Source organism: Ovis canadensis, chromosome 20 (genome assembly GCF_042477335.2).
Source record: "Ovis canadensis isolate MfBH-ARS-UI-01 breed Bighorn chromosome 20, ARS-UI_OviCan_v2, whole genome shotgun sequence".
Taxonomy (NCBI): domain Eukaryota; kingdom Metazoa; phylum Chordata; class Mammalia; order Artiodactyla; family Bovidae; genus Ovis; species Ovis canadensis.
This window is the reverse complement of record NC_091264.1, coordinates 37,024,795-37,050,077: the sequence shown is the minus strand read 5'-3', so window position 1 is coordinate 37,050,077 and position 25,283 is coordinate 37,024,795. Positions and strand designations below refer to the sequence as shown.

The 25,283-nt window shown below is 39.9% G+C and overlaps 1 protein-coding gene across 1 annotated transcript; it reads right to left on the bottom strand.

Annotated features, from left to right (window-relative positions):
* Positions 1-2,383: 2,383 nt before the first annotated feature.
* On the bottom strand, positions 2,384-24,427 carry GLYATL3 (glycine-N-acyltransferase like 3). Its single transcript, XM_069564022.1, has 6 exons — positions 24,299-24,427; positions 18,511-18,623; positions 15,030-15,137; positions 14,491-14,617; positions 10,862-10,985; positions 2,384-3,975 (listed from the first exon to the last, which is right to left on the bottom strand). The coding sequence occupies exons 2-6, from the start codon at positions 18,586-18,588 to the stop codon at positions 3,549-3,551; spliced, it is 864 nt and encodes a 287-aa protein (XP_069420123.1). The 5' UTR covers positions 18,589-18,623; positions 24,299-24,427; the 3' UTR covers positions 2,384-3,548.
* Between the last annotated feature and the right edge of the window lie 856 nt (positions 24,428-25,283).

Here is a 25,283-nt window from a genome sequence, read left to right as displayed (position 1 = left end):
TAGCAATTGGGTTTTATAGTTGGAGCCAATATTTTTACCAGAGATTGAAAAACATGGGTGATTAGAAACCTGGGGAAAGGGAACTAGGCTGTTGATGCTGGCTAGACTGTACTTTTTTTTTCTTTTTTTTAGGGCTTCCCTGGCAGCTCTGTCCGAAAGAATCCTGCGCTGCAGGGGACCTGGGCTTGATCCCTGGTTTGGGAAGATCCCCTGGGGAAGGGAATGGCTACCCACTCCACTATTCTTGCCTGGAGAATCCCTATGGATAGAGGTGCCTGGCAGGCTGCAGTTCATGGGGCCAAGAAGAGTCAGATAAGACTAAGCACAGCACAGCACGAAATAATTCCAATGCTAATATCCCAGCTAGAAGAGAGAAATCATCTTTGAAGGTGGTGCGGTGTGATTCCATCAGTTGTGTTTTACTTTCAGTTTTAATTTTTCCCTGCTCCTAGTGAGACCAAACAAACTGACACGTGGGAGTTTGTAGGAGAGAAAGTCTTACTGCAGGGCCATGCAGGGTGGTTCATACCTTAAAAAAGTCCCAGCTCCCCGAAGTATTTCAGCAAAGCACTTTGAAAAGCCAGGTGAAGTGGGGTGGGTTGCAGGGTCAGCTCGTGCACAATTCTCTGATTGGTTGATGGTGAGGAAACCGGTGGTATTACATGGGTTAACATCAGTCCTTAGGCTCCAGGAGGCCTGGAGCTGTGTGCTCACCGCTGTCTGTAGTTAACTTCTTCCATTTGGTGAGGGAGGGGAGTGGTTTCATATTTGCAAAACAACTCAGGAAATGTACAGCAAGTACTATTATCTAGGTACTTCCGAGAGGAGCTCAAGTAGAGGATGTGCGGAAAGCCCTGTTCCCCTCTCCCGAAAGGCCCCATGGGGTCCTGCTCAGTTACATTAGAGTTTAATGCAATAAGGGAAAACTAGGTATTATCACAGACAACTGAAAGACAGGTAATTTATAGTTCTTTCATGTTTTTGTCAAAATTTAAATCACCAAACAAAAATTCGTGACATAATTGCAAAGTGAGTAGAAACAAAGCTTGTGGTGTTGGATGAGATTCTCTTCTAGAGGACGCGTAAATGTCTCCCGAACTGCCCTGTCTTATCCTGCTCCCAAAGTCTGAGCAGACTGAATTCTCCGTTCCTCCTCTGTATTTCTTCTCAGTGGGTCTGATGCAGAGAGAACGCTTGTCCTCACTCAGTGCAAAGACAATTGCAAAACCCAGTCAGCCTCCACCCTGAGCAGACAAGGACACACCTCACTGTAGCTGAGGATGTTGTCTCTACTGAGTCCCCAAAGAGTTCCAAGCTGCTCGAGAGGCCAATAATAATTGAAAGTACAGGCCTCAGGGGACTTCCCTGGTGGTCCAATGATTAAGACTCCGTGCTTCCAAAGCAAGGGGCACAGGTTCAATTCCTGGTTGGGAAACTAGATCTCACATGCTGCTACTAAAACCTGCCATGGCCGCAAAAAAAAAAAGTACAGGCTTCAGAATCTGACAAACCAGGCTCTGATCATGACTTAATATCTGCATAATTCTTGATAAGTCATTAAACCCCTGAGCCAGATTCCCCATAATAAAATAAACACATATATTTATTACACATAAGTATATATAAAATTTGGCACAATTATCAGCATGCAGTTACATGTTAAGTAAACAGTAGGCACATTATCATTAGGAAGAAATAAGGCACAAGGCTGTAATAATGAGACCATGTACCAGGTGGGAGTAACCCTCTGTTCATCAGTGCTATAGATACTGTATGTCCCTGGGGTAGAAATTAGACACATTCTCCTGAGAGACTTATGGACTCCAGTTCCTTATAACTCTCCCCTCCGGCCCCAAGGATAAGTCTCTAGGTAACCACTGGCTCAGGATGACCTAAGCATATATTCACTCCCAAGGAATTGTTTTCATTATAACTGAAGCTCTCCCTCAGCCAGTTTACTTTTCTCAGAAAAGTGAAAGTGAAGTCGCTCAGTCCTGTCCGACTCTTTGCGACCCCATGGACGGTAGTCTACCAGACTCCTCCGTCCATGGGATTTACCAGGCAAGAGTACTGGATTGGGCTGCCATTTTCTTCTCCATTACTTTTCCCACAATAAACACCTAAAATTTAAATTTCCTCTTATCTTTGTAGTTGACATGTGTGTGACCTCTGCACAATAAGAAACCATATAAGCCATATATTTTCTATACGGCTAAGTCAACTTCATCTAGACTAGACAAATCCAGCCATTGTTTGCGTCGGCTTTTATTGCAGATGCAAGAACACAGCTTGTGATGTTTAGCTCCTCCTTTACTGTCCTTGAAAGATACACAGACACAAGCAATTGGAACCCAAATTAAAAAAAAAAATACTGACAAGAATAAAAGATGAAGAAGACGTTGATTTTATTATTTAATCATTTAAATTTCTTTTACATTTCCTAAAAAGATACATGGTCTAGTGAAAAGAAAACAGTTTAAAATCAACATAACACCATTCTGGCTCAACCTCTAGCACTGGTTATCTATATAATCTTGAAGAAGTCATTTGTTTTCTTTTGTCCACAAATATTCATATGTAATGAGAATAAAGTTTATTATCTTACCATGATTCTCTGAGTATGTACGTATGCACACAGAAGTAAGAAAGAAGTGAAAATATATGTATATGTATGTTTATATTTGCATACCAAATGCACACCTACATAAACAGGCCTCTTAGTTTTCCATGAGAAAGCTGATAATGAACAAGGGGGCTGGAATAGGTGATTGGCAGTGTCCAGTCTTATGCTGATAGCATCTGCTTCTAGCTTTTTAAAATGCTCCATCCAAGGTAACTAAGAAATGGAAACTTGCTGGAAGTACAAATTTTCAGGCCCGACCTCAGACCCATCCTCAAACTTATTGAATTAGGGGCTGTGCGGAGAGACTCAGCTATCTTTGTTGCAACCTGCCCTCCAGGTGATTCTGAAGTGCACTAAAATGTGAGAACCACTACATTTAAACATTCCCAGGGAAGAACTATAGGCTAGAGGAGAGACAGGAATTAAAGGGGGTAGGGGGGAAGGCAGGATAGTCTACAGAGATCCTGAGTCACAGGTGGTAGGAAGAGATTTGGGGAGACAGAGCAGTGGCAGGCACAGAAGAGTGTTATTTATGGTTGTAGGACACCGGTGTGGTTGTAGAAAAGTGGGCATAAGCCCAAGGGAAATGATAATGCAGTTAGTCCCATGTTAGTCATTTGTTCTCATGCAGTCATTTCTGCTCCTGTGCTAAGACTGATGGCTTTAGAACCTTTTTCCTGCAGTGGATTCTAAAGGAAGATAGTTATCCTGTTTCTAGTCACAGCTGTTTCTGACCTCTATTGTCACTACCATAGAAATTTGAGACAGGGAGAGTTAGGGCTTCCCAGCCTAAGCCTGTTTGTCTTCTGGTCTTTTTCAACAATTTAAAGTCCCCCTGATTCTAGTTTTAAGTGTCCCCTCATTGGCAGTTAAGGAGTGTGTGTATATTCAGAAAAAGGAAGAGAACTCCTGGAGTTCCAATGGGCTAGAGGTGAACTTGCCTAGAGAAAGCTGGAGGGGTGAGAATCAGCCTATGGAACCGACAAGGCAAGAAGTCGCTGTGGATGCTCTTCGCGAGGTTAATGGATGTAGTGTTGTCATCCACGATGTTGCCTTGACAGGGGAATCCCCGGCTTTGCAACTTTCTGGCCAACGTGAGGATCACCAGCCGATTATAACCTTTCCTGCGATGCTCAGGCATGGTGTAGCCATGGCACATGGTGGCAAACTGGTCCATCATAGACCAAGACACGGGGTTGCCCTTGTCATCACGGACACACACACTGGGGAAGCAGGAGATGAGGTTGGCGATGTACCGGCGACACTGTTCATTGCCGCCCCGAGACCAAGTCTGGTTGAGTAAGTCAACATCAGCAACACTCAGGTAGGTTAGTTGTAGGGAAGAATTCATTCTTGAAGAAAACGACATGGGAAGAAATATGAACTCGGGATCATATGATGACAAACAAGTATTTCTCTCTTTTTTATTCACTTCAAACCTTGGGGAATCTTAGTTCTCCCACCAGGGATCAAACCTGGCCCCAGCAGTGAAAGCACCCCATCCCAACCACCGGACCTCCAGGGAATTCCCCAACTACTTCTCTTTTTACTTTGATTCGAACTGAGAAAGCATCCTGGAGATCAGTTCAGTCTAGTCGCTCAGTCGTGTCCGACTCTTTGCAACCCCATGAATCGCAGCATGCCAGGCCTTCCTGTCCATTACCAACACCCAGAGTTCACTCAGACTCACATCCATAGAGTCAGTGATGCCATCCAGCCATCTCATCCTCTGTCGTCCCCTTCTCCTCCTGCCCCAAATTCAGACTTAAATTGAAGAAAGTAGGGAAAACTGCTAGACCATTCAGATATGACCTAAATCAAATCCCTTATGATTATACAGTGGAAGTGAGAAATAGATTTAAGGGTCTAGATCTGATAGATAAGAGTGCCTGATGAACTATGGAATGAGGTTCGTGACATTGTACAGGAGACAGGGATCAAGATCATCCCCATGGAAAAGAAATGCAAAAAACCAAAATGGCTGTCTGAGGATGGCTTACAAATAGCTGTGAAAAGAAGAGAAGTGAAAAGCAAAGGAGAAAAGGAAAGATATAAACATCTGAATGCAGAGTTCTAAAGAATAGCAAGAAGAGATAAGAAAGCCTTCTTCAGTGATCAATGCAAAGAAATAGAGGAAAAGAACAGAATGGGAAAGACTAAGACTAATTTTCTCTTCAAGAAAATTAGAGATACCAAGGGAACAATTTCATGCAAAGATGGGCTCGATAAAGGACAGAAATTGTAGGGACCTAACAGAAGCAGAAGATATTAAGAAGAGGTGGCAAGAATACACAGAAGAACTGTACAAAAAAAATCTTCACAACCCAGATAATCACAATGGTGTGATCACTCATCTAGAGCCAGACATCCTGGAATGTGAAGTCAAATGGGCCTTAGAAAGCATCACTACGAACAAAGCTAGTGGAGGTGATGGAATTCTTATTGAGCTATTTCAAATCCTGAAAGATGATGCTGTGAAAGTTCTGCACTCAACATGCCAGCAAATTTGGAAAACTCAGCAGTGGCCACAGGACTGGAAAAGGTCACTTTTCATTCCAATTCCAAAGAAAGGCAATGCCAAAGAATGCTCAAACTACCACACACTTGCACTCATCTCATATGCTAGTAAAGTAATGCTCAAAATTCTCCAAGCCAGGCTTCAGCAATACATGAACCGTGAACTCTCTGATGTTCAAGTTGGTTTTAGAAAAGGCAGAGGAACCAGAGATCAAATTGCCAACATCCACTGGATCATGGAAAAAGCAAGAGAGTTCCAGAAAAACATCTATTTCTGCTTTATTGACTATGCCAAAGCCTTTGACTGTGTGGATCACAATAAACTGTGGAAAATTCTGAAAGAGATGGGAATACCAGACCACCTAACCTGCCTCTTGAGAAACCTCTATGCAGGTCAGGAAGCAACAGTTAGAACTGGATGTGGAACAACAGACTGGTTTCAAATAGTAAAAGGAGTACGTCAAGGCTGTATATTGTCACCCATCCTGGAGATAAGTGCCTAGCAAATACTAGAATATTTTCAATAAATATGAATCTATCACTTACCACTTACAAACATCTTTAGGATTTCATTTTTAACAGGACACAACACTCATTATATTGAGTCTAAGTCTTTCCTTCAAATTTTATGCCCACTTGTTATTGTCCTCAGAATAGATGAAGGCAATTATTTCATTTTTCTGGAAAACAAACCTCAGACTTGTTCTTATTAAGTCCTGAGTCTGCTGACACCCTCTCTGAGGCCTTGAATAAGTCCAGATACTTGGGCCTCTAATCTTTTTCTTGATAATAATAAATGTTTTAGGATAGGACTCCTACATTTATGCAATCATGTCGACAAAAGAAATATAAACTGCTTAATGTTCTAGGCATTTGTAGGTGCTTAAGAAATGATAGCTCTTTCAGACTTTTCCCCAAACATTCTGGAAAAAGATTTCAAAACCCATGGGCATTAAGATTTAAAAAAAAAAAAAAAAAAGGACAGAAATTGTTGCAGTTTCTAAGAACTGAGACAGGTTACTTAGTTGCAAGTCTCTGGGGGCTGCTTGTGTTTTGAATTTTCTTTCATGCTTGAAGTTATTAATATATCTTAAGATCATCCCCAGTTAAGAGGCCACTGATGTCATTCTCACTATGTCCTTTTTTAAAATATTTGTTTGACTGCCCCAGGTCTTAGTTTCAGCATGTTGGATCTTTTACTTGCAGCAGGTGAGATATAGTTCCTGAGCAGGGATTGAACCTGGACACCCTGAACGGGGAGCGTGAAGTCTTAGCCACTAGACCACCAGGGAGGTCCTGTACCATGTCCTTCTTTATGAAGTAAAAGTTGGTGTTTTCTCATATATATGGAATTTAGAAAGATGGTAACGATAAACCTGTATGCGAGACAGCAAAAGAGACACAGATGTATAGAACAGTCTTTTGGACTCTGTGGGAGAGGGAGAGGGTGGGATGATTTGGGAGAATAGCATTGAAACATGTATAATATCATATAAGAAATGAATCGCCAGTCTAGGTTTGATGCAGGATACAGGATGCTTGGGGCTGGTGCACTGGGATGACCTAGAGAGATGGTATAGGGAGGGAGGTGGGAGAGGGGTTCAGGATCGGGAACTCATGTACACCCGTGGCAGATTCATATTGATGTATGGCAAAACCAATACAGTATTGTAAAGTGAAATAAAATAGAATTAAAATTAAAAAAAAGAAAACAGGAAGATTCATTACTTGGCACATAATAATAGAAAAGAAAAGTTTGTGTTTTCTTTTATTAGTGGTTATGCAATGTTAGCTCATATTTCAGGTATTCTGTGGGACCTGGAGCTGGGCCATTCGCCTAACCACTAAGCAGGGGGAAAGAATATAAATAAATGCAAGCAATAACTGGCTTAACAGGGTTTTTTCATTTAATTCTCGAAAATAAACTTTCGAACAAAATCAAAGAAGCTTCAGGTAGTGATGTCGCTACAAATGAAAACACTAAACCACGTGTTTCAGGAGGGACATTCGAGACAATGACCTTGTATGTGAAGGGCAGGTATCCAAAATAAAGTGTACAAATTTGGGTAATGATTTAGGTTTTAAAGATAAATTGTCTAACTTCTTATGCAGAAAGGAGCAATTCAAGAAAAAATTTGATTTAAAAAAGTCTGATGGGGGATTGAAGAAAGTTTTAAATAACATCTCAGGGATATGACAGCAAACAGACTTGTTGAGTAGCTCAGTCATGAGCGGCTCTTTGCAACCCCATGGACTGCAGCATGTCAGACCTCCTCGTCCTTCACTATTTCCTGGAATTTTCTCAAACTGATGCCTATTTAATTGGACAGACTGTGGGGAAACTCTAAAGGACAAATAGCGTGATTTTTTTTCAACCAAAAGTAACATGAGAAATAAAAAAAGATGAAAGGGGTATCTGTCTGTCAAAAGAAACTTAAGAGAGATATTAACCAGTTGCATATAATAACCAGGTGCTTATTCAAAACAAATAAAGTGCTAAAAGTTTTGTGATAATTGGGAAAATGTGACTACTAACAGGTTATTTTATATTTAGGAAATAGTGTTCACAAAATTTTAAGGAAAGAGCTAACAAAGAAGGCTCAAGGCCACTGTTTTTAGAGAACCTGCTTGCGAAGTTGGCCTTTGGCTGCTGCTGCTGCTACTAAGTCGCTTCAGTCATTTCCGACTCTGTGCGACCCCACAGACAGCAGCCCACCAGGCTCCTCCGTCCATGGGATTTTCCAGGCAACAGTACTGGAGTGGGGTGCCGCTAGGTGTCAGGTAATTTTGATTGCTGGAGGAGTCCTGCCATTCCCAGAACTGGTAAGAGTGGTTAGCTTGGCCTGTTTGTACAATCGATGAAATTTATGCTGAACACCTGTTTTCCTCCTGGGAGTCTAGGAAATTGGTCTAGTCAAGGCTATGGTTTTTCCTGTGGTCATGTATGGATGTGAGAGTTGGCCTGTGAAGAAGGCTGAGCGCCAAAGAATTGATGCTTTTGCACTGTGGTGTTGGAGAAGACTCTTGAGAGTCCCTTGGACTGCAAGGAGATCCAGCCAGTCCATTCTGAAGGAGATCAGCCCTGGGATGTCTTTGGAAGGACTGATGCTAAAGCTGAAACTCCAGTACTTTGGCCCCCTCGTACGAAGAGTTGACCCATTGGAAAAGACTCTGATGCTGGGAGGGATTGGGGGCAGGAGGAGAAGGGGACAACAGAGGATGAGATGGCAGGATGGCATCACGGACTCAATGGACGTGAGTCTGAGCGAACTCCGGGAGATGGTGATGGACAGGGAGGCCTGGTGTGCTGCGATTCATGGGGTCGCAAAGAGTCGGACATGACTGAGCGACTGAACTGAACTGAACTGGTAGAAGGTACCTCCAGTAAAAAAAATCTTATCTGTGTTGTCACAACTCATTGCTGAAAATCAAACGCATACTGCGTGACTCTGCTCAGGGAGGCCTCTGGGGAGCTTGTGTCCGATTTCCTCTGGACTTTGCCAAAGCACCTTTTTCCCCTTGTGCTGATTTTGCTTTATATCTTTTCATTATAATAAGTTATGCTGCTAAGTCACTTCAGTCATGTCCGATTCTGTATGACCCCATAGACGGCAGCCCACCAGGCTCCCCCATCCCTGGGATTCTCCAGGCAAGAATATTGGAGTGGGTTGCCATTTCCTTCTCCAATGCATGAAAGTGAAAAATGAAAGGGAAGTTGCTCAGTCATGTCTGACTCTTCGCGACCCCATGGACTGTAGCCTACCAGGCTCCTCTGTCCTTGGGATTTTCCAGGCAAGAGTACTGGAGTGGGGTGCCATTGCCTCCTCCCATAATAAGTTATAGCCATGACTAAATATATTGAGTCCTGAGTCCTCTTAGCCAATCACTGAACTTGTGGGTGGTCTGGGGGACCCCTGACACAGAGGTGATGTTACTATAGCAGTTAAAAAAAAATTCTTGGGAATTCCCTGAGTGAATTCAATGTGTTCACTTTTGGGGCCAGGGTTCGATGCCTGATGGGAAAGCTATTAATAAGATCCCACTAGCCATACTATGCTATGCTTAGTTGCTCAGTCATGTCTGATTCTTTGCAACCCCATGGACTGTAGCCCACCAGGCTCCTCTGTCCATGGGGACTCTCCAAGCAAGAATACTGGAGTGGGTTGCCATGCACTCCTCTAGGGGATTTTCCCAACCCAGGGATTGAACCCAGGTCTCCTGCATTGCAGGTGGATTATTTACCATCTGAACCACCAGGGATTAATAAGATGCCACAAGCCGTGAGGCCTGGCTAATAATAATAATAATTCTTTTTTTGGAGGTATAATATTTAAGTGGCTTCCCTGGTGGCTCAGACGGTAAAGTGTCGTATAATGGAATAATATATAAGATATTTCCTTCAGAATAAATCAGGGGGTGGGAAAGATAGAGATCTGGATAAAAGATTCCTAACATAATAAATCTTGTTCTTTTTGTACATTTTAAAAATATACATGTATATTTAATGAGCACAAGTTTGGTTGTATTTTTAAAATTCAATTAATAGGAAAATATATTGTTGAAAAGGTTACAGTTGGATTGAACAAAAAACAAAATTGAGAACTGCATTACTTTGTGATTGAAAGAGGCAGGTGTTTAAGTTTCTTTTTAAGTATATTGGTGTTGGAGGTTAATTACACTAGTTTCTCAACTCTTGTGTTTGAAAATTTTCATGACTGCAAAAGTAACAATAAAATCCAGTTGCTTTATGTGACTTAAAATGTCCCTTCTTTTCTAGGTTTAGTCTTGTTTTGCTTAATAATTACTTCAACATACACCACGGAAGTGGAGAAAAGTAACATTCAGTGAAGTGGTTAGTTTCATTTGCTTACAAGAAACATGCAAAGAAGGTATTATACATCAGTTTTTAGGAAGAATTGATTGAGGCTCAGAAAGGTAACCTGGAGAAGAAACTGGCAACTCTCTCCACTATTCTTGCTTGGAGAATCCCATGGACAGAGGAGGCTGGGAGGCTAGAGTCCACGGGGTTGCAAAGAGTCAGACACACTGAGCGACTAACACACACACACACACACACACACACACACACAGAAAGGTAAGGCAAAATGGAAAGTAACTAGTGAATGACAGATCAGGGACCACAAAGTGAAAGAATGCAGATATAAACTAACACACATTCTGAAGGGCTGGATCCTGGAATTAGGCTTCTTTTGGTTGTTTCTGGCTCTACAGTTTGCTCCTGTGTGTTATTTCAATTCTGTTCAAAAAGGGAGTAATAATGGTACTGTTTTATAAGGTTGTAGAAAGGATTCAAGAGGCAATGTATTTAAAACTTTGAAACATTTAGTGCCTGGCATAAAAGACACGTAAGTCAGCTAAACACCTGCATCCCTGAAACAACAAAAAACAATTATAACCACCTTGGGCACAGACAACGGAAGTTATTTAGAATTATTTGGAGGAGGAGGATGCCCAAGAAATGATTTTTTTGTGTATTCTGTGAAAAAGCTGTCCATAGTTAATGACAATGGAGAGAGACACAGATTTGATTTTGCAGGAAATTATGAGCAGTCAAGCACAGCAAAAAAGGAAAAGAGTAAACACATACACACATTTAGATTCAGTCATCTAGATCCAATATTCCTAAATGGTATTCAGTATTCCAGGCAGTTTGTACTGCCATGGCATAAATTCTCCCCTAGAAGAAGCTTGTTTACGTACAAGAAACTGGTGTCTGCAGCTGAAATCGGAGGTAAGCAAGCGGCCTTGAAGGAAGCTAGCTTTACATCCACCTGCTTTGAGTCAGCAACAGCTTTGGAAACATCATGTAATTCACTCTGCAGCCCTGCATGTGGAAACACACAATGAAAAAAAAAATGTGGATGCTTTATCTGAGAATGCCAAAAGCAAATTTGTTTTAGTATTTCTATACTTGGTATCATCAATACCACCAGCTTCCCACCTTGTATTATCTTAACCACTTTGTATTCATACATATATTATCAGAGCTACTCCTTTGTCTGATTTTCAAGTCTTGTATGAGATTTTCAAATTTCCATGTTGATCATGATCTTCCATGGGAATTTCTGATGGGACTATCCCTTAAGAATTTGTAATGCTTTATGGGAACTTTTTATTTTCTTGACTTCTCAGATTGATCTTAAACCCCTGAGGGTAAGGGATGTTCTGGAAGTATGAAAGAGCTTCAATTTATTTGGCAGGGCAATCTTACTTTAAAGACTGTCTTTCAGTCTCCTGCTTAAATGCCCATCATGGCAATGTCAATATATAAATTTAGACTGGTGAGGTTTATTCTGAACTTAACTTACCCAGCACTCACTCATTTGTCATAGCTATACTGTATTCTCTATAAACCCTTACTCAGTACTTCTTGTATGTAAAGTGCTGTGCTGGGCATAGCCCCAGAGTGGGATATAAGAATGGCATGGTCTCTGTTCTGATAGTAATTACAGCATGACAAGGGGCTTGTTTACTTAGAACTGATTGTCCACTTCTCCAAATCCTGATCTGCTCTGTCCTTTCCATTCTGGCTGCTATTGCTTGAATGCTCTGGAAATTGACTTTCCCACTTCCTTTCATATCTAATTGCTTGCTTCCTTCTCCTAGAAAATCACTTCCTCTTGAAGAAAACATGAACGGCAGGTCCTGGTGAACACAGACTGTGCTCTGAGCCTCGGCTTCTCCATCATGGAGTTAAGTCTAAGAAAAGATAAGAAAGTCTTCAAGTTAATGCTGTTAAGATTATAGATGCTGTGGCTAGCACTCCATATTAAAACACTGAATTACATCTAAGTGGTAGTGAGCCCTGCTGACTCAAAGTGTGGCTGGTAGTTCCAACAGAATTTTTTTCTTCTAAGTTAGACTGAGTCAATTCTTTCTAAAGGTCATCCTAACATTAAAACAAAACCTTTTAGACTTATAAGATGTAACAGGTAACAAAAACTGCATAAAAGGTATAGCTTAATTAGAAATAATTACATACATTTTGACTACTTCTAAAGCCACAGAATAGAATTTGATGAGCTCCCTTCTATGTATCACTCTCCCAATCTTTTAATCACAATTCCTTCTCTCTCCTCCAAAAATAATCATTATAATAATTTTTAAGATAACCATTTTCTTGTTTTCTTTACAGTTTTATTATCCAAGTCTGCATCCTTAAACACTATAGTTTGATTTTGCCCACTTTTTGTCTTGTGAGTCTTTTCATCAACAGACCTTTCAATTCCCACTAAACTCCTCTCTCCCCTCTTTAAAAACTTCTTTTGTCAGAGAATCCTGGTGGTTAGGGCCCTCTAATCACCAAACAACAGGATTTGTTGTTTAGATTTTGCCAATCATCTCTCCATGGTGCTGTGGATCGTGTCCTTCATTTTTAACAAATGATTTTCTCCTTTCTCAAGGAGAAAGCAATCTCTACTTCTCGTTCTGCTATTGACCACTCCACCTCCTTAGAAGGGGAAGGGTTGCTAACTGAATAAGCCAGAACTTGGGACATTTTTTTGGTTCATAGTTACCAGTGAGCAGGCCTTTGAAACTTTCAGGCTGGTGCTCATGTAGACAAGCTCTCTCGTTCATGCAACTAGCAGTGAGCAACAAGCAGGGCCTGTCTGGGCAATTATGCATGTTTTTGTTTCCTGTGTACAGCAAACATAAGGAGTTTGGCTCCTCTGAGTCCATTAGAGGATTAACCCTGATTTAACATTGTTTATGGATGGTTCCTAGATTAAAAATGGCAAAGGCATTCCTATGAAGGGTGTGTTCTTGCTCTAAACATCCAGTACTGAAGCAGCTTCACTGCCTAAATCCTGATCTATCCACCAGCCCAACTAGTAGCTCTGACCTCGCCTGCAGAAAGTAAAAGGCTGTTTATATGTAGCTGATAGGCTTTTAGGGAGGCTCATGATTTAGAGATGTTATAGAAATGGCTCCTCTTTAGGTTCTCTGAATAAGAATAGTAAAGACCCTGATGACTTCTTAGAAGCTATTCAGTGTCCTAAAGAGATTACAGTTCTTACCACAGAAACCTACAGTTGAGACCATATCAGAAGTCAAGAGCTCTACATGGTAAATGAGGGGTTTTACCATTCCAGCTATATTAGGTGCTATAAATCACATCTCTCCCCACCAAACCCTCAGGAAAGATGACTATCAATTAAAATGAGTATAACTCACAACAAATAGCTCAGCCTTCTGAAAAAAAGTATTGGCAGTTAGAGGGATGGTCTCTCCATAATGATGAATTCAGGGGATTTGAGGATATTAACCAATAATACCAAAATCCATCCAGTAACTGCCATGACTTTTCACATCAAGGAGGAGATATACACATTTCCACATTAAAGTAATCCTGGTGAGATTTTTCTGAATTGTTAATTAGATAAGCAAGTGGTTGAATTATGCCTCACTTCTAACCAGCGTAACAGGGGTAAATCTGTAAATGTGTGAGAGAGTTTAGAACTGCCTCTATAAAGTCTTTTTGAGCATTTGCAAGGGGATTCTTTTTTAATATATATACAACATCCCAAGTTTTTAGGTTATGAATTTACATAAATCATTATAGGTGGACAGAAACTTTTCTTGTAGAGGGCTTCAGCTACTTCTGGCTGATAAAAATTACCAGAATTTATATATCTAACATGGGGGTTCCTACCTTCTTGTCAAATGATCAAGGAACTCATTTCACTAGAAAAGCTACACACAAACTTCATTGCCTATATCAACTCCCAATCATTATAAAAAGTTGAGACAGCAAGTGATACACTGAAGCCAAAGCTATCCATCCAAATAATCAAAAGTCTTAATCTGTTTCAGTCTTGGCCTAAAGTTCTTCTAGAAGCGTTGATGGCTATGCAGTTATCTCCTTGGAGCCCACATATACTCTTTCCTTATAAAATCATTTCAGTTTATCCTATGCAGACCAGTTGATTATCTTTTTCAAGAATCATTTGCTTTAGAAAGAAGAAAGGCTTACCTATTGGCTTAGACTTAAATTAGATTTTCTTTAAAAGATTATGATAGGAAAGGGTTAGAAGTAATAAGGAGAAATATCCTGTGATATTCACTGATACCATTTTTTGAAAGAAAAAAAAATCACTTAAAAACAGCCAATTTAAATGGCCTCTGCCAACCCCAAAGGCCAAACTTCATTAAAAAAAAAGTATTGCTATAAGACTGTAATACATAAGCTGTTAATATATAAAATGTATGTAAGTATATTTGTACATATGTGTGCTTATATGTGTGAAGTGTGTCATATTTATATATCTGAGAGATATGACAAAAAGAAGAAAAAAAAATGCGTGTCTAGTGTCTTGTACTTGACCCACCCTGTATTTGAAAAACTTGATCCCAGTTGATAACACCATGTTCTTCCAACAGCTGTCGGTAAGCACTGACATCTTTGTAGAACACAGCATAGGCATTAGTATAATGGTCCAGGTTGTCTGTCTCAGCCTAGGACAGAAGACATAACCACAAACACATAAAACACACCACCTTTGATCATGTGAGCCTCTCCTTTGTCTCAGAGGCAGAATGGGGAGGATGCTGTCTTTTTCAATCTTCTTTCATGTTTATCCATATGCCCAAAGTCAATGATCATAAGGAATCATCAAGCCAGTGGGAAAACTAGTGTGTACAAGTGTATCTGCTTCATGCTTCGAGGGGTTATCAAACACTAGAGAAATCATCCTAGTGAACACATTTAGACTGGAGGTTTCCATATGTCTGATACTCCAAAGCCAGTCAAATTAGAAGCTAATGGTGAAGTGTATAGCTTGTTAAGCTATGATGGTTACGATTTCCCCTTTACCTCATCTTTTCATTTCAGTTGGTACCAATTCTTTTTTGCCTTTTAAAACTGTACCTCTTTCTGCCGCCGTGTGATGATGGCTTTGAAGTCAGGCCATGAATCCAACACCACTTCCTTTTGAAAGGGATTCCCACGATTTATGTTTATCACTGCTCCATAAACCTGAGGCAGAGAACCCAGAGGAATAGCTAGTTATATTATTAACCATTTCAGATGCTTATTGCTCTTTTCATTTCTTGTACTAGTGCAAAGTTATGGCCATGAGGGGAAATTATAAATATACACACATATATTCAGAACCCATACACATACAGACTTCTCCCTTTTTATTCCATCAGTGCACAAGGAAACTGTTAAAGTGTCTATGACAGTCTATGAAAATGCTCCCAAAACTTAGTGGTTTTTTTAGCACAATGGTGAGAGGTACCAAATCAATAGGCTTACCAGACAGGGACTTGGAATATAGGTCAGTAATACTTAATGAATCAGCATCTAATATCTAGATTTAGAGTTCATATGCCTTTTAAAATTTCTATGGATAATTTTGATGTGCAGCTGCCTTTGAAGTTTACTACACTATCTTAACAGAGAAGGCAATGGCACCCCACTCCAGTACTCTTGCCTGGAAAATCCCATTGACGGAGGAGCCTGGTAGGCTGCAGTCCATGGGGTCGCTGAGAGTTGGACATGACTCAATGACTTCACTTTCACTTTCCACTTTCATGCTTTGGAGAAGGAAATGGAAACTCACTCTAGTGTTCTTGCCTGGAGAATCCCAGGGACGGGGGAGCCTGGTGGGCTGCCATCTATGGGGTCGCACAGAGTCGGACACGACTGAAGCGACTTAGCAGCAGCACACTATCTTAAAATCATATGTGAAGTACAACTACTCTTTCAACCTTGAATTACAATTAAATATCACTTGAGACAGAGATACTATCCCCCAGAAAAAAAAGCCAAAAAGCATACCCTGCATGTTAGATTTGATAGAGCAGGTCTGTATAAGCATTCCCTAAGGGTTGTAACTATGTCTTATTCACAGTTATATCCATGGAGTCTGATAGAGCTGACCAAATGCTTATTGACTAAGCAATACTGAAGTATCACTAGAATTCTGTTCTGTGACTTTTCACATTTTTTTCCCACTAAGAATCAAAGATTCTGTCCCACAAAGCAACTTCCATATGTTATCTCTGTGCTTCTAGAGAAAACAAAGTTGTGGTGGTAAGGAGGAGAGCTAAGCTATAGGCCAGTGTTCACAGCAATGTTTTTATAATACAGTAGACAGAAACTGGTAACAATATCCAGAAACAGTGGAATAACTAAATAAATTGTGGCATATTCTTACAATGGATTACAAAAGAGAACATAGTATTGAGCTTGCCCAGCCAAAGAAGCTAAGTTCAAAAAGATACTTACTGTGTGATCCAATTTATATTACATTCAAAGACAGGCAGAATTAAATGATGACTTTAGAAGCTGATAGTGGTTACTATGGGAGAGCAGGGAAAGATATTGACAAGAAAAGAGTATGGAGTGGGGGAAGAATGGTGTTTGATGTACTGTTCTTTCTTGAATGGAGTAGAAGTTACATAGATATTCACTTTGAGAAAATCCACTGAGCTGTATCATGTTTTGTGCACTTTCTAGTGTTATGTGGGTGCATGACAAGTTGCTTCAGTCCTATCTGAATCTTTGTGACCCTATGGGCATAGCTGTCCAGGCTCATCTGTCCATGGGATTCTCCAGGAGTGAAGAAATCCTCCAGGGGATCTTTTCAACCCAGGGTCTCTTATGTCTCCTGCACTGGCAGGCAGTTTCTTTACCACTAGCACCACCTGGCAAGCCCCTTCTAGTGTTGTACTTCAGTGAAAAAAGTTAAATTATAAGAGCTTCGGAGCCCACATTTTACCTCCTTTATCACTGTCCTAATTCAAAGCACTCACCTCATCTCAATGCCTAGAAGATGATCCAACTCTCTTCTGTCTTATCCAAACTGGGACCTCGCTCAGATTTTCACATAGACAGTATCTTTCTAAATGTAGTCTAATACTAATGTGCAACATGGATCACACTTAGTGAAAATCCACCAACTAAAGTAACCTGGAAGGATCATGCTTGTTCTCTTCATGGTTAAATTCCAGAATTGATGATCTTATGTGTACAGAGTAATACATTTATTAAAATGGTTTCACATGAGCAAAGCATAATCCTTATTAGAAAACAAAAGAATTATTTCAATAATTTATTTATCCAAAGAGTGAGTGTTGAGAGGAGATGCAAAGTGGCTAGGAGGGAGTAAAAATGCTAGAGAAATGAGCAGGTAGAGCTTGTGAAGGAAATCCGGAAGGTTATTTAAACATTTAAGCCTTAAGATTTTCCTGGTGGCTCAGATAGTAAAGTGTCTGCCTACAGTGTGGGAGACCTGGGCTCGATCCCTGGGTCGGGAAGATCCTTTAGAGAAGGAAATGGCAACCCATTCCAGTACTCTTGCCTGGAAAATCCGGTGGACAGAGGAGCCTGGTAGCCTACAATCCACAGGGTCGCAGAGTCAGACACAACTGAGCAACTAAACTAGATTTTAAGCCTAAAGTGAGATTATAAAAACGCAGCCATAAATTCCAGTGGGTGGAGGAAGAGGAAACAACTGAGACTACCTTTTCTTTATCTTTTTTATTCACTAAAGGACTTAGTGTTTACTGAAAGGGTATTTTGAAATGATGGTCAAAGGACAAAGCCAGGCATTATATAACAAAGAAATCATTAAAGGAGGATAAAGAGATTTAGGGATAAAAAGACTCAGGGTAGGAGAAATAAGAAATTAGGAGCAAAGAGCTAAGCAGCTATTAAAGAGGAGATTTCTCAGAAAGGCATCTACCTGTGCCTATACGGTTCCTTTCCTTAATTCTTACTTCAGATGGTGCTGTGAGAGGCAAGCATTTCCAAAAACACTCAATTTGAAACGTGATAATCTGGATTTTAGTCTGAATTCTAGCACCTGGAAATGGGGAAGTTATTTAGTAATATTACCTGTACAATTATAATATAAATATCTGCCTATTCAGAGATTTTAATATTACAAGGGAATTAATTTTAGAGAGGGATTGATTGGGTGTTTTTGAAGCTCAAATGAGATAATGTGAAAGATATTTCAAAAAAATTATACATACCATTCAGGCCAAGTCAACTAATCTGAATTTAGAAGTCTTTAAAAAATAAAATTTTAACAAGTAAGAAATTACCCTTCTGCCATTTAATAAAATTTAGAACTGAAATTTATTTCATAAATAGTCCAGTCTAGCACAGCCTGAATTTTCCTAGCAAGACTGTATCTAGCAAGACTGTCAAAAATATAACTAACTGCATTGTATCCCCAATCCATTGAATCAGTCTCTAGAAGGAGAGGATTGGGAAACTGTATGTTTACCAAGTACTCTCAGAGTCTTACCATTAGGAAAATTTGGGAAACAGCTATAAGTCTAATATTATTTCACAGATTAATAAAATGAAGATAGAACTATTCAATGTTTCATACCTTGAGTGATTCAGGAAAGTGACTCTTCAGCATTTTTTCCAGGATCAGTAATTTGGTAGAACAGTTAAGAACCTGCATCTTCTCTGGAGAGTAGAGAGCTAGTAATTCCACCCCTATTTAAAAACATGAAAGGATGTATTTAATTTTTGTCTGTTAATATTTAAAGCTATCCTGAAAGATCCTTGAAACTTTTTTTTGTCTTTGTTTGTTTGTTTGTTTAAACTGGGCTTCATTCACTTTTTCTCATATTATGATATGGTGGCTACAACTGGACCCGGGGTCTTCTGCCCAGAAACTCTGGTGTGGGTCTTAAGATGGTCAGTGAATTCCTAATATGAAGACTTGGTGAATACCATCTCTTTTAGGAGTGAGCTAGCTGTAGGTCTTGGAAATGGCATCGAAAGTTATTTAGTGGTTAGAACTCCCTGCTTTCACTGCCAAGGACATGGGTTCAACCTTTGGTCAGGTAAACATGATTCATCAAGTGCATCCAAAAAAAAAAAAAAAAAGGGAAAGTTGCCGATGGAGGCAGTACAGCCCCTGGCAGAGGTACAGAAAGTCACCAGTTTGAGATATTGTCAGTAACTTCTTAGACACAGGGGCTGGGATGATGCTAGTGCCACTGGGGACAGGGATGTGGTACTGCAGGACAAAGCCAGAGCAGCCAGTCACCTTGCAAGGGTTGGTATGGGGCTTGTCAATCTCCCCAGTAGCCTCACTGCATAGGGATAAGGGTGTAATTCTTTTTAACTGGAGTGTAATTGCTTTACAATGTTGTGTTAGTTTCCGCCATATAATGAAGTGAATTAACTATATGTATACATTATTTAGGTCGTCACACAGCACTGAGCTGAGCTCCCTGTACCCTACCACAGGTTCCCAGTAGCTATCTATTTACATATGGTAGTGTATATGTTGAGCTTCCCTGGTAGCTCAGCTAGTAAAGAATCCGCCTGCAACACAGGAGACCTCAGTTCTATTCCTGGATCAGGAAGATCCCCTAGAGAAGGGATAGGCTACCCACCCCAGTATTCTTGGGCTTCCTTGGTGGCTCAGATGGTAAAGCATTTGCCTGCAATGCAGGAGACCCGGATTCAATCCCTGGGTTGGGAAGATCCTCTGAAGGAGGGCATGGCAACCCACTCCAGTATTCTTGCCTGGAGAATCCCCGTGGACAGAGGAGCCTAGAGGCCTACAGTCCATGGGGTCGCAAAGAGTCGGACACCACTGAGCAGCTAAGCACAGCACAGTGTATGTGTGTATAATCTTCCAAATCATCTCATCCTTCGCTTCCCCCCACTGCGTCCCCATGTCTATTTTCTACCTTTGGATTGCTAGTCCTGCCCTGCAAACAGATTCATCTATACCGTTGTTCTTTTTTAAGATCAATTCTGAATGCCACCTTCATCTGAAGAGGGAAGAAAGAGAGAGAGAAGGAGGCCCTGGGATGTGTCAATCAGAAGCACTGGAAATGGAAAGTTCACAAAACTGGATCCCGGGGAGATGTGAGTGTCTGCACTGGGTTAAGCCTTCGATTATACATGTTCACTGTACTCTGAATTCTTCCTTCAGGACATGCCAGCAGTTATAACTTTACATTTATTTGTGCTTTCTTTGGTATAAGCCTGTCTTAAGCAGCCTGTGAGCTGCATGAAGAAAGACCCACGTCTGCTCTGTGCTCCACTGTATCCCCAGCACCTACCACAGGGGCTGGCATACAGTAAGGGTCGCTGAAAGTAGTTGTTGAATGCATGATATGAAGCTCAGAGGAAAGTCTTAGGTTAAGTAGGGAAACTTCTTTTCACAATGTGGGGCAAAGACCAGAGAAAAACTTGAGTGGGTTAGGTGGCTAAGAGGAGAGAAATACCTAGCTTAAAGATGAATCAGATGTGAACAAAGTCTGAGGCTCATTTTAATCCAATAAAATTAAGGGCCTAAATGTAATGTATGCAACTCCATGCATTCTTATATAATTGCATTTTGTAGATTTTGGGGGCTCTGTCCCATGGCTTTTTGTTTCCAAGAAATTTTTCCCCCCCATATTTCCAATCGGGTCTTGACTGAATTAGAGAAAAAAATTTTTTTTTTAATTTTAATTTTTAAAATTTAAAAACAGTGTAATAGAGCTTATCCAACTTACTCTTGTTCCCTACCCTGAGTAGCCAGGCACTTGGATGCAAAGATAACTAAACGTTGAGAACTTGGGCTTCTGCTGGATTATTTCTTTACAACACATTTTCCAGACAGAGAAAGCTACTTGACTTCTCTATGTGGCATCTCTGTGTGGCTATGAGACACTCAGAATGTATGACTGTAGATTTATTTAAAATCCATTGTCATAAAACTCTGTCATATAGTTTATGTGGGTCTGAACTTCTAAGAAGCATGTTTCTTATGATCCAGCCCCTGGGCTCCAGTCCACTGAGTGGTATGTCTGAAGTGTTTGCATTCCCAGCAAGAGTCGGAAGAGATATGAAAGACTACACTTCCCTGGTGGCTCAGACGGTAAAGCGTCTGTCTACAATGCAGGAGACCCGGGTTTGATCCCTGGGTTGGGAAAATCCCCTGGAGAAGGAAATGGCAATCCACTCCAGTACTATTGCCTGGAAAATCCCATGGACAGAGGAGCCTTGTAGGCTACAGTCCACAGGGTCGCAAAGAGTCGGACACAACTGAGCGACTTCACTTCACTTCAAGGCAGTCAGTAAATCAGGCTTCTGAGCTTCTGAGCCAATATTAGAAACTGAAAAGAGGAAGTTTTCAGAGTTGAGGTTGAACAGAGAAAGAAGTATAGCCACTATCTCCTTATCCTTGTATCTGCTTGACTTTTCACTCACTCACCTCATCTCTAAATGCAATCTTAACTTCTTAGCAAATCCTTAGGTTAAACACATTCACTAATTCTAATCCAGCGTCTTTTGAGAGAAAATGAAATGAAATGATTTTAAAGGGAAGTTGATCATATTTCTCTTACTAGGTTTGATGTTCAGAGATCTTTTTGTATACAAATACGTAGTAAGGTCGCTAGTGCAAAGAAGAGGAATTCTAAATACTTGTAGCTGATTTGCTTATTAATTGCTTGGTTTGTTCCCCGAAGGAGTCAAAACCACTTATACACACAGGAAAAATACACAAAAAATTAAATTAAAATAAAAATTCAGGCTACCAGAAACACAAAAAAATATGGAGTTACGAGTGAAGTAGGCAGGCAAGGCATATAGAGTACAATCTTGCATGTAGGGTTGATCCTCTTTATTCATGGATTTCATATTTGTGAATTCACCTACTTGTTAAAATTTATTTGTAACTTCAAATCCGTACTGACAGTGATCCTGAAGTCATTTGTGGACATGGATAGGGCAGTGAAAAATTGGAGCCTCCCAATGCCACATTTTCAGTCAGTTGAAGCTGAAGAAGCTGACTTCTTGCTCAAGCTCTCCTACTGCAAACAAGTCCTTTACACGTCTAGTTAGTGTCAGTTTTTTTTTTTTTGTTTGTTTGTTTGTTTTTGTTAGTCTTAGTTGGGATTTAGTTCCCGCACCAGGGATGGAACCTGCAACCCCCTGCATTGGAAGCTTGGAATCTTAACCATTGGACCACCAGGGAAGTCCCAGTGCCATGTTCTTTTGCATTTTTTTTGCTTTCTGTTGGCTATTTCACTGTATAAAGTGGCCCCCGATCATAGTGCTTAAGTGCTGTTTAGTGTTCCTAAGTGCAAAAAGGCTCTCACGTGCCTTTCTAAAGAAAATACATATATTGGATAAGTTTCTTTTAGGCATGGGTTATAATGCTCTTGATTGTAAGTTCAGTGACAATCAACAAGATACATTAAGTAATTTGTCTTTAAATGAAAATACACATATAACAAGGTTATGTATTGATCTGCCGATAAAAACCTTGTGACCAGAGGCTTGCAGGAAACTAATCTTGAATTTTCCTTAGGAGCAACGGTTCAAAAATAATTAAGACAGGTGACTTTTTCAACCTTACCATGAACAATGAAAATCAACTATACTTGCAGGTAAGGGTCCGTATTGTACTCTAAGCTTTCTAGCAGGTAACACAGAGAAATAAACATGATTAGTTACATGATTCAGATTGCCCATAAAATTATCCTAATACTTTTTACCAGAGCATTTGCTAAAATTTCACTTATTCATTTCTTAATTAAGTCCAGTTCTCTAACTTTTATATAATCAAAACCAACCTTGCTCTGGCTTCAGTTTATCTTTCTAGGCTAAGCAGCTCTTTTGAATCACAAATTTTTCAGGGTCACAGATTGGTGACATTAAAATCAGAGAGACAGTTCTCCCATGGGTTCACACAAAGAGGACACTGTAATTAACATACAACACTATAGACAATATCTTTAGTGAAAACAGCGATAAATTTCATAAGGATCTTCCTTTTGTTTAAGACAAAGATAAATTTTAAAGCTCACAAAAAAGAAAACAGAAATTCCCAGAGAATAAGAATGAAAAATAGTCCCATAAAATATTTTTTAACATTTGGAATCCCATTAGAAAGTCATAATGACAACTATTAATTCTGAAAAGTGTTATATCAGAATGTTATATCCTCATAACTCAATTATAAATTCCCTATAATAAGCAAATGTTCTTTAAAAATTATTTTATTGAAGTATAGTTGATTTATAATGTGCTAAATTCTGCAGTACAGGAAAGTGATTTGTTATACATATATGTACATTATTTTTCATTATGGTTTATCACAGGATATTGAATATAGTTCCCTGTGCTATACAGTAGGAACTTTGTTTATCCGTTCTATATATGATAGCTTGCATCTGCTAATCCCCAACTCCCAATCCATCCCTCCCCACCGCCACCTCTTGGCAATCACAAGTCTGTTCTCTATGCTTGTGAATTTGTTTCTGAATAAACACCTGTTCTTGAATAGGAGAGTAAAGGTTTGTGCCTCCTTTGGCCACAATTTTATCATTAGCAGAGTCGCTGTCTCAAGGAAAATAGTTAAACTCACATAACTTTTAGGAACTGAGGTTTCTTGAGGCATTTGGGTGTCCATCAGGACACAGCAAGCAGCTAAAATATGTTATTAGTATTAATCAGACAAGAAAGGCATGACACGCTCCTAGAATTCATTCTTATAAATAAATAAAACATAAGGTCTCTGTTTTTATGATGTAATATGCCATTTATGGGCTTCCCTGGTAGCTCAGATGGTAAAGAACCTGCCTGCAATGCGGGAGACTGGGTTAGATCCCTGGGTTGGGAAGATCTCTTGGAGAAGGGAATGGCAACCCACTCTAGTATTCTTGCCTGGAGAATCCTATGGACAGAGGATCCTGGGATGCTACAGTCCATGGGGTCACAAAGAGTCGGACATGACTGAGCGGCTAGCGCAGCATACACCATTTATAATACAATAGTGAATGTTTGTTAAGGAGGAAATAAAGAACTTTTTACAGTACTTGTAATCCAATAATACTGATTATTTTTCAGATGATAGGTTTTCTGTATAGAAAGATTCTTATCTGTTTCCCTAGTGTGCCCATGTCACAGTGCAAATAATTTATATTTTGTAAGACTTTTTTTTCTCCATATCAAAACTTAAGAGAGCAAAGAGACAAAAGCACCCCCAAACCCCAAAACATCAGCAAGAAATTATCTTTTCCTGTAAACTTAAATATAGGTTGATCTTCCTATACAACATTGAATTTCACCTCTCCTCTTTCTATGTCTCCCATTTCTGCTTGTAATTATAACCAATGACTCGATACTTGCCATTTTAATGAATAAATGCTTACCTGATGTTGAGAGTTCAGTCTGGAACTGAAGTCTTAAACTGTGTGGCAGTGCAGTATTTCCTTCTCCGTCCAAGGCTGGTTGATTCTTCAACCCTACCTTCCCTAATTAGTTCTACGTGGAAAGAGGAGGGCAAGAGAAAGACAGGGTATCCACAACAGGAGGAAGGGAGGAGTTTATGACGTCAGGTGAAAAAAATCACCATGAGTATTTTCATTCCTCCTCTTTCTACCACATTGGGTTTTATGGTGTAAAAGGCACTGAATACTCATCTTGATTGAGAGATGGATGTTCTCTAGACACAAAATCTATCTTTCTGACAGGATACAATGGAAAAGAATAAAAAGGAATGGGACCCAGACAAATAGGATACAATAGGAAGACAGTACTGACTGTTTATATATTTTTATCTATTCTGAAGAAAATGATTTTGCTGCTCTAAACTTCCAAGTCTGAAAGAGAGTGATCTCTAAGGAGGCCCCTCATGGAACAGAGTGTTTTTTGAGAATTTTAATTCCTTTACCTTGGTCTTTCAAATGAAAATTCATTCAGAATTTACTTGGCTCCACTGGCTGCAATTTCAAGCACCACGGGCATCTCAGTACACAATACCTGAGCCTTAGGATAATAAGCAGTACAAATGTCTCAGGGGTATAGAGAGAGAACTTCAGCGTGGTCACTTGGGAGGATACTGTTTACCATGTTTAAGTCTGACAAAGTCAAGATCAAACCTAGAGATGTTAGGGCATTCTTATTTGAAGACGTTGGTTTAAGTAATACAACGGGTAGTTGGTAGTTGAAAGTGACTGGAGGAAATTGTTTTAGAGGACAATTACTGGATATCAAAGTAAGAGCATTTTTGATCCTGGTATACTGATAACTTTTAAAAAATGATGTTACCCAGGGACCTATATAAATCTAATCTTTCCTGTACATTAATTCGAGAAAAATGGATTTTAAAAAATGAACGCAAGCTGTTATTTATAG